The following is a 16078-nucleotide window of genomic DNA, read 5'->3' as shown; positions in this document are numbered from 1 at the left end:
TATACAATGCGACTTCGAAAATTTTTGTTAGCAATGAAAGGTCCTTGTTTTTTCTCAACCAGCTTGTTTATTTTTGATGCATTTTGCTGATATAACTGTACTAAATTAGGACTAATCCTCTGTTGTTTTGAACATACAGTTGCTCCAACAATAAAAGAAGGTTCACAGACGGTGACTGTCCACGTGAATCAGCCAGCGGTCCTCAATTGTGTAGTAGGTGGGGTACCAGCTCCACAAGTCACCTGGAGAAAGGATGGGGCCATTCTTTCCACAAGCAATCTGCGGTCAGAAGCCTTTACAAACACTACTTGATTTATTTTTTGGGGTCGACGTGGGAAGGGAATTTAGAGAAATGCTAATAATACATGTTTTTAACTTTAAAAATCTACCAGAATTTGAAACTACTTTCCAGTGGTCCTAACAAATCATAATACAGCCCAGGGATCACTTACAGCATGTCCCCATCACCATAATAAATCATAATGTTACTCGAGCAATGTTTACACCCTGCTCCCATGACCTGGCTGTGGTAAACTGGCTGCTCTTATGTCTCGTGGCTTCTATTGACCAACCAGAACTGGATAGGAGGATAAAGCGTATGAATGCATGACTGGAGAGATGGTGAAGGAGAATGGGCTCTAGAGTCTTGCAACATTGGGACTGGCTCTTGGGGGAAGAAGGGACCTGCACAGGCCAGATGGGTTGCACTGTGCTGGAGATGATTTTCTGATGCCTTTTGGGAGGGTTCAAAATAAATTGGCAGGGATGTGGGAATTAGGAGGAATTATCAGAGAGGACGCCGAGGTTTGCACAAAATACTGGGTGAGATAGATAGCACTAGAGTAGAATAGTAAGGGCGAAAGTAATAAAGCCAAAATCAGGGTTAATGTGCATGTATCTGAAAACACAGAGTATAATTAATAAGATTGGTGAGTTCTAGGCTCAGATTGATATGTGGAAATCTGATGTTGTGGCTAAAACAGAAACCTGGCTCAAAGAAAGGATAGTACTGGGTGTTCAATATTCCTGGGTACAAGGGGCACGATTCTCTGCTCCCCAGGCTGGATGGGAGAATCACGGGAGGGCCGCTCTGGCACCCCCCGCGATTCTCCCACCCCCACCCCCAAAATGGTGAGTTGCGTTTTGCGACACGCCGTCGGGTGAATCGCGGGTCGCCGTTTTTCACGGCGACCCGTGATTCTTCGGCCCGGATGGGCCGAGTGGCAATGCCGTTGCCGACCTGTTCACACCGGCGGCAACCACACCTGGTCCGCTGCCGGCGTGAACAGAGCGCGAAAGGTAAGTTTGGGGCCTGTGGGCGGCGGAGAGGGGATCGAGCACCGCGGCCGTGATCGGGAGGGGACTGGCCCGCGATCAGTGCCCACCGATCATCGGGCCGGCGTCTCTAAGACACGCACTCTTTCCCCTCCGCCACGTCTTGAGGGGCAGCGGAGGGGAAGACGGCAACCACGCATCCGCGGGTTGGCGCCGGCCAACCTGCGCATGCACGGCTGACGTCACTAAGGCGCCGCCGGCCGCGCCATTATCGGCGCGCCGCCTTGACCCGGTGGCCGAGTTTCACGAAACGCCGCTCCTAGCCCCCCGGGGGGGAGAATAGGGGACGAGGAGCGACCTCCGATGCCGTCGTGAAGCACTCCGGGTTTCACGACGGCGCCGGCCGTTGGGAAGAGTTCCACCCGAGGTGTTCAGGAATGGTAGGAAAGGAAGAAAAGGGGCAGAATGGCTGGTATTGATTAACAATAGCATTACAGTGTGTGGTGAACGTATTGTATTAACCATTCACCATGTGTTACTCTGTGTCACGCTGTTGACCATGTGGGCTCCACCTATGGACCATTGTACGATATTACATAGGATGTATCATGTTGGTGCCCTTGTAGGCTCCGGCCCTTGCTCCGCCCCTTGAGGGGCGGTATAAAGAGCAGCAGTTCTGTAGGCGGCTCTCTCTAGCAGATCAGTCGCAGGTAGGCTTTGTTCCAATCGATTAAAGCCACAGTTTACATCTACTCTCTGTTTCGCATGAATTGATGGTCGCATCAATTTAATTGACTACAACACCACAATGGAATAGGCGCTCAAACCTGACCGACTGGAACGCGACCCACAAGTGGCGGAGGTCAAAGGGATTTTTTCGCACTGGCTCCGCTGTTTCGAGGCCTACCTCGCCACCTCCTCTCCACCTTCCATCTCCGGTGATCAGAAGCTGAGCCTCCTGCACGCCCGGGTGAGCCATCGAATCTCTGCACAACTCGAGGAAGCCTCCACTTACGCAGACGCCCTCGCGATACTGAATCGCCTATACGTAAGGCCAGTGAACGAGGTGTACGCGCGGCATCTCCTCACTACTCGCTGCCAACGCCACGGGGAATAGCTGGAGTACCACCTACACGACTTCAAAGTCCTTGCGCGAAGTTGCAACTACCAGGCCGTTACAGCCACTCAACATATGGACCTCACCATCTGGGACGCCTACGTGGTTGGAGTCAGGTCCAACTATGTCAGACAGCGCCTATTCGAGAAAGGTGCCCTAGATCTGGAAGAGACGGTAAAGCTAGCCTCCTCCCTCGAAGTAGCATTCCAAAGCCTCGCCGCGTTCCCGTCAGATCACGCAACCCCCTCGTGGACCCCCGACCAGAGAGTACCCCTGCTATGTCTGCGGCCAGCATCAGCACCCCAGGCAGCGCTGCCCGGCCCGGAACGCGAAGTGTAGCGACTGCGGTAAAAAGGGACATTTCGCTAAAGTTTGCCCGGCCAGGTCCAAACCCTCACAATCGCAGGCCCGACCCTCAGACTCACAGGCCCGCAAATCCCGCAGTGTAGCAGCTTGCCTGCCGGCTCTGCCCCCGGACGTGTCATCGGCCTTGTTTTGTCCGTGGGGCCAGACATCTTCAAGCCCACACAACATGTGCGACTCACGGGGGCCGCCATCTTGGCCATCGTCGCCCACAAGGCCCGCCACGAGTGACTCATGGGGACCGCCATCTGCAGCGCCACCCGACACTTGAGACCGATGGAGGCAGCCATCGTGGGACCACCCCAGCACCTCCGACCACGCTGGCTACTCGCAGCTCTGTGCGGTCACCCTTGACCGGTCGCGCCCCAAACACCTCCATGATGACCGTCCGGGTGAATGGACACGAATCGCCTTGCCTGTTCGACTTCGGGAGCGTGGAGAGCTTAATTTATCCAGACATGGTAATGCGCTGCTCGCTCCCAATCTTCCCTGCACATCAAACCAACTCCCTCGCTTCTGGGTTGCACTAGGTGCAGATCCGGGGTGCAGTACCGCAACCCTCGCAATACAGGGCGCCGAGTACACCGGTTTAAGTTATATGTACTCCCCGACCGCTGCGCTCCTCTCCTGTTGGGACTGGACTTCCAGTGCAACCTCAGGAGCCTAACTCTAAAGTTCAGCGGGCTCCTATCCCCACTCACCTTATGTAGCCTTGCGACCCTGAAGGTCGATCCTCCCCCGCTCTTTGCAAATCTCACCGCCGACTGTAAGCCAGTCGCCACCAGAAACAGGCGGTCTTCCAAAGAATGATGGACCGAATGGTGGACCAGTACAGGCTGTGGGCCACATTCTCGTATTTGGAGAACGTCACCATCTGCGGCCACGACCAGCAGGACCACAACGCCAACGTCCAGAGATTTCTCCAAACTGCCCAAACCCTCAACCTCACTTATAACAAGGAGAAATGCATTTTCCGCCAAACAGACTAGCCATCCTCAGCTACAACGTGGAAAATGGAGTTCTAGGACCCAACCCCAACCGTATGCGTGCCCTCCTGCAACTCCCCATTTCCCACTGCCCTAAGGCCCTGAGAAGGTGCCTCAGGTTCTTTTCCTATTACGCCCACTGGGTCCCCAACTATGCAGACAAAACCTACCCACTAATCAAGGCCACCATCTTCCCACTGGCGGCTGAGGCCCGCCAAGCCTTCAGCCGCATCAAGGCAGATATGGCCACGGCCGCGATGCGCACGGTGGATGAGTCCGTCCCCTTCCAGGTGGAGAGCGCGTCAGAAGTCGCTCTCGCCGCCACCCTTAACTTGGCAGGCAGGCCAGTAGCATTTGTTTCCTGTACCCTCAACGCCTCCAAAATTCGACACTCCTCGGTTGAAAAAGAAGACCAAGCCATCGTGGAAGCTGTGCGGCAGTGGAGGCACGCCATCGCTGGTAGAAGGTCTACCCTCGTCACCGACCAACGGTCAGTAGCCTTCATGTTTGATAATACACAGCGGGGCAAGATCAAGAATAAGACCTTGAGGTGGAGGATTGAACTCTCCACCTATAATTACGATATAGTGTATCGTCCTGGGAAGCTCAACGAGCCCCCAGATGCCCTGTCCCCGCGGCACGTGCGCAAGATGACCAACTCCGGGCCATCCACGATGACCTCTGCCACCCGGATGTCACCCGGCCCCTCCACTATATCAAGGCTCGCAACCTGCTCCACCGGGGAGGTCAGGGCAATGACCAGGGACTGCCCAATCTGCCGGAGTGTAAGCCGCACTTCTATCGACCAGATACGGCCCACCTGTTGAAGGCATCCCAGCACTTTGAGCGCCTCAGTATCGACTTCAAAAGGCCCCTCCCCTCTACCAACCGCAACACGTATTTCCTCAACGTCGTTGATGAGTTGTCCCGCTTCCCCTTTGCAATCCCCTGCCACCGTCATTAGGGCCCTTCATAGCGTCTTCACCCTGTTTGGTTTCCCCACTTACGTCCACAGTGACCGGGCTCGTCGTTTATGAGCGACTAACTACGTCAGTACCTGCTCAGTAAGGGCATCGTCTCGAGCAAGACTACCAGTTATAACCCCCGGGGAAACGGACAGGAGGAGAGGGAGAACGCGACGGTCTGGAAGGCCATCCTCCTAGCCCTACGGTCTAGGAATCTCCCAGTTTCCCACTGGCAGGAGGTCCTCCCCGACGCACTGCATTCTATTAGGTCCCTCCTTTGCACGGCCACGAACGAGACCCCTCATGACCGCCTGTTTGTTTTCCCCAGGAAATCCACCTCCAGGGTCTCGCTTCCGTCTTGGCTGAAGACACCGGGGCCCGTCCTACTCCGCAAACACGTCAGGAGCCATAAGTCCGACCCCCTGATCGAGAGGGTCCAGCTCCTACACACCAATCCCCAGTACGCATACATAGAACACCCCGACGGCCGACAGGATACGGTTTCCCTCCGGGACCTGGCACCCGCAGGTTCCACTACCACTGCCACCCCAACCTACCCCCCCCCCCCCAAACATACGCCGACCAGCGCTCCAGCCCCTACATGGCACCCGCACCCCCTCCTATACCCCTTCCCCGCCCCCCCCCCCCCCCCCCCCCCGCCCCCCTTCACCGACCCACAGGAACGAAGCTCCAGAAGATTGGATTTTGTTTATTGTTAATCCGGAGTCCACGTCTGTGCCCCCACGGGTGACTTCACCACCCAGGCCCGCATAGACGAGTTCGACACTCGGGCCCGCTGCAACACCAGAGCTCCGGCAATCACAGCGCACGATGAGGGCGCCGGACAGGCTGAACCTGTGAACCCTTCTTCCCCGCCGGACTTCAATTTTTTAACATGGGGTGAATGTGGAGAATGTATTGTATTAACCATTACCCATGTATTACATTGTATCACGCTGTTGGTCACGTGGGCTCCACCTATGGACCATTGTACGATATTACATAGGATGTATCATGTTGGTGCCCTGTCTCTGCCCCTTGAGGGGAGGTATGAAGAGCAGCAGATCTGTAGGGGGCTCTCCCCAGATGATCAGTCGCAAGCAGGCTCTGTTTAGTCGATTAAAGCCAGCCGGCGCCGAAGGGACTGCGTGAGTTAGCGTATACCAGCATGGTTCCGCTCATGCGCAGACTGGCCGGCATATTCTGGCGCATGCGCAGGGTGGTGTCTTCTCTGCGCCGGCCATGGCGGAGCCCCACAGGGCCCAGCACGTAAGGAAGAAGTGCCCCCACGGCACAAGCCTGCCCGCAGATCGCAGGGCCCCGATCGCGGGCCAGGCCACCGTGGCCTCCCCCCGCAGGGTCGGATCCCCCCCCGCGCACCCCCCTCCCCCTCGCCCGAGGACCACACCAGCCAACTTACCTGCCAGCTCCCGCCGTGTGGGACCATGTCCAATCCACGCCGGCAGGGCTGGCCAAAAAACAAAAACAGGCGGCCACTCGGCCCATCGGGGCCCGGAGAATTGCCAGGAGGGGCTGCTGCCAACGGCCCCCGACCGGCGTGGAATGATCCGCGCCCAAAAACCAGCGGAGAATACGGCAGCCAGCGTCGGAGCGGCGGGGCGGGATTCACGCCATCGGGGCCTCATGCAGCAGCCTCACCCATCTAATAAACCCTTCACCAAATCCAAACCTCCCCAACACCTCCCATAGGTACCCCCACTCCACTCTATCAAAGGCCTTCTCCGCATCCAGCGCCACCACTATCTCTGCCTCCACCTCAATCGCCGGCATCATGATGACATTCAACAACCTCCGCACATTCGTGTTCAGCTGCCTTCCCTTAACAAAACCTGTCTGGTCCTCGTGTACCATCCCTGGCACACAGTCCTCTATCCTGGTGGCCAGGATCTTTGCCAGCACCTTGCCATCCACATTAAGGCCTGTATGAACCACACTGCTGGGAGTCCTTGTCCCTCTTTAAGATTAAAGAAATCAGCGCCCGTGACATCGCCGGGGGCAAAGTCCCCCCTTCCCACGCCTCATTAAGTGTCCGCACCAGCAGGGGGCCCACTAGGTCCACAAATTTTTTATAAAACCCATCCGGCCCCGGCGCCTTCCCTGACTGCATCTGCCCGATCCCCTTAACCAGCTCCTCCAGCTCAATCGGCGCCCCCAACCCCTCCACCTGCTCCTCCTGCACCTTCGGGAAAGATAGCCTGTCGAGAAAACTCCCCATTCCCCTCCTGTCCACTGTTGGCTGCGACCGGTACAGTTCCCCGTAAAAGTCCTTGAAGACCTCATTCACCTCTACCCCCTTCCACACCACATTCCCACTCTTATCTCTCACTCCCGCAATTTCCCTAGCCGCATCCCGCTTGCGGAGCTGATGAGCCAGCATCCTACTCGCCTTTTCACCATGTTCATACACTGCCCCTTGTGCCTTCCTCCACTGTGCCTCCGCCTTTCTAGTGGTCAACAAATCAAATTTAGCCTGTAGGCTGCGCCTCTCCCCCAACAATCCCTCCTCTGGTGCCTCCGCGTATCTCCTATCCACCTCCAGAATCTTCCCCACCAGTCTATCCCTCTCACTCCTCTCGCTCCTCTCCCTGTGTACCCGGATGGATATCAGCTCCCCACGAATCACTGCCTTCAGGGCTTCCCAGACCATCCCCACCCGGACCTCCCCCGTATCATTCACCTCGAGGTACCCCTCAATACTTGCCCGGACCCTCCTGCACACCTCCTCCTCCGCCAACAGCCCCACATCCAACCGCCACAACGGGCGCTGGTCCCGCACCTCTCCTATCTACAACTCCATCCAATGCGGAGCGTGGTCGGAGATTGCAATGGCCGAATATTCGGCCTCCTCCACTCTCGGAATCAGTCCCCTACTCACCACGAAGAAGACTATCCAAGAATAAACCCTATGTACATGGGAGAAGAAAGATACCATAAGCTCCTTTTGAGAAGCGTATGACACTTTCTCTTTTACTTAGCCAATTACTAACAAGAGCCCACAAAGGTATTATTAAAATAAAGGGCACATTTTGTGAGAAATCACAAGTACAAGTCTGTATCTATCACTTTTGAATGCAGCATTCTTGAGAGCAGCCATTGGGCAAGACGTGAGGACTATAAATAATTACTTACTTAGAGGGGATTGCGGCCCTCAACAATATGCTAGTGAGTAGCATTGATAGAACTGATACTGCAATCCAAAAGTAATGAATTATATGTGAAGCAATTTGAGACCTTTTTGCAATAAGTGCTGTATGAAGGTAATATTTTTTCCTCACTAGGTATTCATTCTTGGATGATGGTTCTTTGCATATTGGCTCAGCTCAAGTAACAGATACAGGTCGTTATCTGTGCATGGCAACCAACACAGCTGGAACTGCTCGAAAGCGAATTGATGTACAAGTCTACGGTAAATTCTGTGCGGACCATAGCCATAAATTACTAACACATCCTGGTAATAGCGTCATTTGAGACTTCAGTGGGTGGCTGCCTCATCTCTTTTGCAGGAAAGGACACAGGTAGGAGTCCCATGCTATGGCCAATGCTGAAACCACCAAATCTTCTGTCGTGATGGTGGAAAACCTTGACCCTCCACTTGCAATCAGCATGTCTTTTGGGAAGAGGATCTGTATCTCCCTCATGCACACATGACGAAGGCAATGGGAAACTGCTCATGTACTCGTTTCCCTAGTCATATTGCTCATGGAAGTTAAAATAGGAGACTCCTACAAGCAACTGAAGAAGAAAGTGCAAGAAGACCAGATGTGTAGCAATGAGCAGTGGGCCAGCCCATAGACAAATCACCATTACTGATACATCCAGCAATCTTTTTCAAGGGGGTTAACACCTAATTGCTTTTTCAGTGAGCAGCTTGAAAATTGCTAAACCTGAATAAAGGAAGACCATTTATGTCCATGATGTGGAGACATGAGTTAAGGTTTCCAATTCATTTTCATTGTCAGCAAAGCAAATTTTGACTTTATCTGGTGTCGGACCGAACAACCTCCTCAGAAATATTATGCTATTCTTGTCATTTTCCCGTTAACTGTAACTACTAAAACTTGCAAAGGGTTAGTTCTTAGGAAGAAATATACTGGCTTAAATTAAGTGAGTTTTATAAGCACTTCTTGTAATGATGCAATCCTAGTCTTTTTCACATTTTTGTTAAGTTTAACATTTGTGTGTTATGTGTCTTCTATATATTTTTGAACCATGCTTCATTGTCTTGGTATACATTTGTTAATTAGCTTCTTTCTAGTATAGTCATAAATAAATCTACTCTAATCTAAACTAGGTAATTGATCAAGCTGCTCATAAACAAAAATGGAGTATTTGATAAAATGTCCAATCTACAGATAAACAAGGAAATACAATTCATGTCTGAACTATTATACTATTGTACATGTAGTGTATAACGATCGTTATCAGGAGAGAATGCTATTGCCCCACATGTCGATTGTTACCTATTTATGCAGAAACTCAAAACAGAACTATCCATCTCTAGATTTCTACTTTTCACACTTCTCAAATATTTTTGTCCCGTGCACAATAAAGTTTTCTCTGATCTCTCCTAGTTCCTCCATCTGTTGCTGCTGACCTCAACAATATCACCGTTCTTGTCAATGTGCAGACCACTTTGTCATGTGAAGCTACTGGAATCCCAAAGCCTACAGTAAGCTGGAGGAAGAATGGACAGCTACTCAACACTGATCAAAATCAGAATATGTACAGGTGGTTAAAACTTATTATCTGAAGACATAATGATTTCTGGCATCGTCTAACCAAATATTTGAACATATTGGTCCCTCCAACCCTCAATGGCACGGGCCCATTTCATTATTAAAGAGTTTAAATATAATGATCAAGTTTTACTGATCTGTTATGAAATGTTTAATAAAAGGTATAGAGCACATCTCAGGCAGCCACCAACTCCTTGATTGATCCACCAGAAGAAACATTGCACTGCACTGAACAGAACTGAGCTGGCTCTACTTTGTCCCCTATTTGACATCTACAATTTAAAAAGTCATTGCACTAATACTGCAGGATTACAGCTTCTTGGTCCAGTAAGTGGTTAAACACATCACTATGCTTAAGGATCTCTAAACCAAATTTAGTGAGCAATCCACACAACTAGAGTGTCTTTTTCCTCAATATGGAGTACATATTCTTCCCCCTAAAGGACATGCTCTGTTTGCTATATCTAGAAAGATGACTCATGAGTTGGCAAAAGTCCAGGCTGAGATACGCACAGTTACACTTCAACCAGCTAAAGTCACTAATTTAGCAGCATACTTCACTGGTAAATTTCTTGATTTGTGTCCAGTCAGGGTAACCCAACTAGCAGGTAAATATTCTTGTTCCCAATGTTGTTTTTAATATAGCCTCCCTATATCCCAGAAAATGCCATTCCACATCACTAGAGAAGTAAATTGGTAAAATTCTTTAAAGATAATCCATGGCATACTAGTAATAACAAGCATGTTACAATGGGTTGCACTATAAACTCAGTGAATTGTTGCAACATATCTTCCAGGACTCCCATATAAAGGTTCTAGGTTGAATCCTTGCCATGTGCTTAATTAAATGCAGCTTTCTCTTTTGGATTTTTGTCAGACTGCACATTAGGTGGGAAAATTGACATTATCTGATTATTCTGAGTTGGTTACATTTTCTGGCAGCTAATTGCTGGGCGCCATTGATGGTGCTTATGGAGATGTCTAGAATGATTGTATTCATAAAGTGACCCACTTGCCATTCATTTGTTGCCCTCAGAAAGAATTATGCTCCAAGTACGAACATACGAATTAGGAACAGGAATGGGCCATTTGGCCCCTTGAGCTTGCTCCATCATTCAATAAGATCATGGCTGATCTGATTGTGGCCTCAACTTCACATTCCGCCTTTCCCTGATAATCTCTGACTCTCTTGTTAGTTAGAATACATCTACCTCTGCCATAAAAATATTCAGCGACCCTGCCTCCATTGCTCTCTGGGGAACAGAGTTCCAAATATTCATGACCCTCTGAGAGAAAATAAATCTTCTCATCTCCATCTTAAATGGGAGCCACCTTAGTTTTAAACTCTGTGGCCTAATTCTAGTATCTCCCACAAGGGGAAACATTGATGTGCCTCTCAGTCTCGGTTCACTCTTTGATTGCTTATGGGATGTGTGTAAAATTGGTTACCTAGATTGCCAGGATTGTGAATAACATATGGCCGATGGGCTGTAGCTTGGATACCCTTGCATACGGCAAGTAAAATAACTCATCAGATCATCAGTTATTAAAGTTCAGAAGTATGTCCCATTAACTTTGTGTTACAGTGTGCTGAGAAGTACTGAGTGGGCATTGAGCAACAGGATAAGCAACGCTACCCGAGACAAAGCACCTTTCTGTTTAAAGGAGGATGACATTTATTATGTATGAGGGGGAAAAAATTAAAAGCTTAGGGCTTGATTTTAATAATTAGTAAATTACAACAGCAACCCAGTAAGGAGAGCAAAAGCAATGTGAACAATCAGCTATTTTTTTTGTGCTCTGCAGAATGCTTTCCTCTGGCTCGCTTGTAATCATCTCACCCACTGTAGAAGACACCGGGCACTATGAGTGCAAAGTCTCAAATTATGCTGGGGAAGATCAAAGGACTATCAGACTTACTATACAAGGTAGGTGTTGATCGATTAAGATGGACCTGATTCTTCATAAGGCACAATTGTTTAATTTCCATTGGCAGATGTTAATTGTATATTAATTGAGTGTAATTGTTGGTAGACATTAATTGGAAATTCATTTGTACTACTACATGTAGGAGAAGGCTGAAATTGTGATTTGGTTTGGAGGTGCATGTTTATAACATGCGCTTCTGGAAATAAAAGTGTGTAAAGATTGGAATCCAGTTCTATCTTTCACAGCTGGCTATCTATATTATACCGCCATGTCATTTTGTGCAATATTTTAACACAGCTCTGTCTTAACCCATCTATTTTAAAAGGGGTAATGGCTGTGTTACAGTAGCACACACAGCAATTTAGTGCACTAACAGAGGAAATTAGCCCCTTGTGTGTTTAGGTGAAAATCACAGATCATTGCTTTGACAAGTGTAAAAATAATCTGTGGTCAGGTTATTAAAATAAATCAGTGGATTCCATTCTGGGAAATGCTGACAAAAATGATTTGTGTGTGCCTATATCAGCCCATGACACACTTGTGTGGATTGTCATTTCTCTGTAGATTTGGGAAATAATCCCCCCCAAGAGCAATGCAGGACTCGCAGACCTGCATTATATCACGGGTTCAGTATTGCTTCCTGCTCAAGGCAGACTTAGTTCTGCATATTCTCAGTGTTATCGAAATGCTGGCTCAATTCTTATATGGGCATCAAAAGAAAATTAAGAATGAATTGTACGTTTCCAATTATTTCAAGATTTAAAACCTCTGTTCAGATTGACTGCACTTGTACTGCAGTCAGTGTAATAGTTACCTTTTGTGGTCGACTCCCCTTTTCATCTCTAATCTTCTCATTTGTATCTAGTAGTATTTAAATTCTTGAACCATAGTGAACAATTTACTAGTATTAAATACTTATTTCTACATTTGGAATAATTATTTAGTTAAAATATTATTTTGGAATAAAGCAACTGTGCATGAGTTTGTGTGCATGCATGTCTGTACATATGTTTTTGTGTGCGTACATGTTTGTGTGTGTGTGTTTCTATTTGCAAAAATGAAATATAATTATTTGGGTGAATATTGCAATGTTAATGTCTGAAGGAAAGTGGAAAAGTTACTGAAGGGAGAGTTATACTTGGAGGTTGCATTCAGTAATATTGCATCTTCTTATTAATAGATCAATACAATAATACAATTCAAGATATCAATGGGCAGGTGGACAGAAAAATGGCAGATGGAATTTGGTCTTGAGAAATGTGAGATGATGGGCCATGACCTGGCTCCCCAGTGCTGCATTTTGGGGTACCCAAAGATGTGCTGGAGAATCCTTCTTGGAAGTTCCCACGTAAAGATTTATTTATCAATTGTCCAGAGGGCAATTCCTCTGGACAATCCTCTGGACAATTGCACTGAGCTGGGAACCATCCAATCGCTAACTTCAGATGGTTTTGCATTTTTAGTCACTCTGCAAGAGTTTGAAGGAGAAAAAGCACTACTAACATAGTAACTACTTTAAAGACCAAGACCATGCCCCATATGGGACACCCCACCCCCCGCTACATACATCCAGAGGACCTCCCACACTACCCCCACTCAAACCCCCCTCTCCAGAGGGCACCAACCCCATGACTCAAACAGCGCCCTATTCCCCATGTCCAGACCTGACCTGACACGTGAGCCATCCCTGTCGACTCAACAATATCCCGTCCACCCCATCACCAATGTCTGAAGGCTCACACCCAGATCCCATTCTCTTATGTTTGAAACTTACCTTTTCTCTTTCAATTATCCTTCTAAACCTACCTGCTTTACGAAAGCTAGAGCTTCGCTCCTTTTACACTTCGCTGCTAAAGCCCCTGAGCTGATTCACTGTTTCAGTCTCACCCGGCCTGTGTCTGGAAGGCTGGACACAACGGGCTTTAGTATTAATGCAAAAATGAGTCTGCACGGAGTGGCAATCCGCCAGCGATTGCCACTCCAAGGGAGTTATGGGTCAATGCATTTGTGCAGAGCAAATGAAGCAAAGGAATACATAATAAAAGGTAACATGCTGGCTCGTGTGGAGGAGCAGAGTGACCTTGGAATGCATGTTCACAGATCCGTGATGATGGCAGGACCTTGGTAAAGTTCTGGTCACATACAGGAAGGATGTGATCATGAGCAATTAAGGGTGGGAAACAAAGCTGGCCTTGCCAGCGATGTTCTCAAACTGAGAAAGAAATAAAAACACGAGTGCGTGTTTAGAGGAGATTAGGGCGATTTGGGAATTTCAGCTGAGGAAAGATTAAATATTCTGGAGTTGTTCCCTTTGGAACATAGGAAACTGAGGGGAAGTTTAACTTCAATGCATTAATTATGTGGGGCTAGGTGGTGGAGTATAGAGGAAGAACTTGGGAGAGAGGTCAATAACTAGGGGGGGGGGTTTAAATTTAAAGTAATGAGTTAGGGTGTGGAACTAGCTGTGCAAAAAGATGGTCGAGGCAGAAACCCTCATCACATGGGTGGTATTGTAGCGCAGTGGTTAGCACTGTTGCTTCACAGCGCCAAGGACCAGAGTTCGATTCCTGGCTTGGGTCAAAGTTTTGCACGTTCTCCACGTGTCTGAGTGGGTTTCCTCCGGGTGCTCCTGTTTCCTCCCACAGTCCAAAGATGTGTTGTTAGGTGGATTGGGCATGCTCAAATTGTCCTCGTGTCCAAAAAAGGCTGGGTGGGGTTGCTGGGTTACGGTGATAGGGTAGAAGTGTGGGCTTAAGTAGGGTGCTCTTTCCAAGGGCCGGTGCAGACTCAATGGGCTGAATGGCCTCCTTCTGCACTGTAAATTCTATGATTTAAAAAGTACATGGGTTTTTGGTATAAATACCGAAGCTATAAGCTATGCATGGACCAAGGACGGGAAAGCTGAAAGTTTGGGTAACGTTTTCCTGGCCACACATACCCAATTTGCTCAAATGGCAGCCTCCTATCTTGTGCATTTCTATGAATAAATTGACTGCACAGCTGTGCCAGCCGTCCTAGTTCTGCTCTGTTTATTATCCATTTTAATTTTCTTCCTGCATAGTTCCCCCTTCAATTGCTGATGAAGCTACCGATCTGTTGATAACAAAGTTGTCGCCAGCTGTTATTACGTGCACTGCCTCTGGCGTCCCAGAGCCAACAATTTACTGGATCAAGAATGGAGTCAAGCTGCCACCTCGAGGAGAAGGCTACCTTATTCTCGCCACAGGTAATGGGAGTTGGGTAAGCAGCTGGATAAATGCATTCCTGGAAGGGAAATAATTTCTGGAGATGCACAGCAAAACAAGAAGTATCTAAAGAACAAAATGTCTTAACATTTATCAGAATTGATGAATGGCCAGACCAAAATTATTAACCTATCTTTTTTCTTTTAGATGCTAATCAGCTTGTATTTCTTTTTGCAAATTTTCAGTTCTTCATGTTGCTTGCTTCATAGCATTTCTGTATATTTAAAATATGAGGCCTCTAATTTAAATTGATAAGCCAGCATGCTAATATCGAAAATAGAGTTTACACATGCTGACCTTTTTACATAGATCCTATCTTATAGTAACTGTACCAATATATCACTGTTAGTCTTGTTGAACATTGCTAATCAGTAAGTTGAGGACATTGTATGATAGGAATGTGGAGGAAATTTTCACTGCACACCCAATAGTTCATGACAGACACAATTACACGTAAGAGATCAAACAGCCTGCTGGCAGATATTCTTCATAATTCAGATATTTGCAGGATATGTATGTGCTCTAATTATAATGTTATTTTTCTAGTTGTCTTTCACATCTGTTGGTACTCTGTGCTGCAACAAGGAGATTATTATAGTTTACTTGTCACATGGTAAATTAATAAATACAGAGACTCGTTATAGATGGCTATTCAGCACTTTTCTCCAACTTCTCATTAATTCAGGAACTATTGCTATCAGCACTGCCCAGCTCAGTCATACAGGAAGGTACACATGTGTTGCAAAAAATGCTGCTGGCACTGCACACAGGCAAGTCAACCTCCGAGTACAAGGTAGGTACTCTGTTATTAGGAATAATTTGTCATATGGTGCAAGCGATCATAGAGTCATGAAATCCCTACAGTGCCCAAGGAGGCATGATTGCTAGCATGGTATTGAGAATAGCTGTTCCACTGATGATCGCAATGGTCACCTCGAGAACTCCGTATATTGAATCAGCTTACCTTGAACATTTTTGGTTGGATCTGGCATGAAGTATCAGAAATGGTCCCAGGGTGTGTTAACAGAGATCACAGGAAGCAGGACATCCAGGAACTTCCAAATGTTTATTAACTATATACAACTATATGCACAAGGACAAATAAGGACATTGAATTGGGCGGAATTCTCCAACCCCCGGCCAGCTCAGAGAATCGCTGGCGGGCTGCAGAGCGGAGAATCAGCGCCATTGGGGCTGGCATGGTCGGTGAGGCACCGGTCGCGGTATGCGCCGATTCTCCGGCCCGCGCTGGCGCACCGATTCTCCGGCCCAAATGGGCCAAGCGGCTGTCATCAAAAAGCTGAGTCCCGCCGACGCCATTCTAACATCCTCTGAGCCGGCGGGACCTCGGCGTTGAAGGGTCCAGGGGCGGCCTGAGAGGGGGGGGGGTCCGACCCCGGGGGTGGCGGGCCCCGTAGTGGCCTGGCCTGCGATCGTGGCC

General features: G+C 48.5%; 1 protein-coding gene across 2 annotated transcripts in view; it reads left to right on the top strand.

The window, feature by feature from the left end:
- The window catches only part of hmcn1 (hemicentin 1), a 677622-nt gene that overhangs the window by 553368 nt on the left and 108176 nt on the right, over positions 1-16078 (top strand). For both annotated transcript variants that reach the window (XM_038794621.1, XM_038794624.1), the window contains exons 73-78: positions 140-284; positions 8006-8133; positions 9299-9455; positions 11270-11391; positions 14454-14618; positions 15323-15430. In XM_038794621.1, the coding sequence (XP_038650549.1) occupies positions 140-284; positions 8006-8133; positions 9299-9455; positions 11270-11391; positions 14454-14618; positions 15323-15430 (825 nt within the window). The remainder of the gene's footprint in view (positions 1-139; positions 285-8005; positions 8134-9298; positions 9456-11269; positions 11392-14453; positions 14619-15322; positions 15431-16078) is intronic.

The sequence above is a fragment of the Scyliorhinus canicula genome, chromosome 4, assembly GCF_902713615.1.
Source record: "Scyliorhinus canicula chromosome 4, sScyCan1.1, whole genome shotgun sequence".
NCBI lineage: Eukaryota > Metazoa > Chordata > Chondrichthyes > Carcharhiniformes > Scyliorhinidae > Scyliorhinus > Scyliorhinus canicula.
This window is presented reverse-complemented; position numbering and strand designations above follow the sequence as displayed.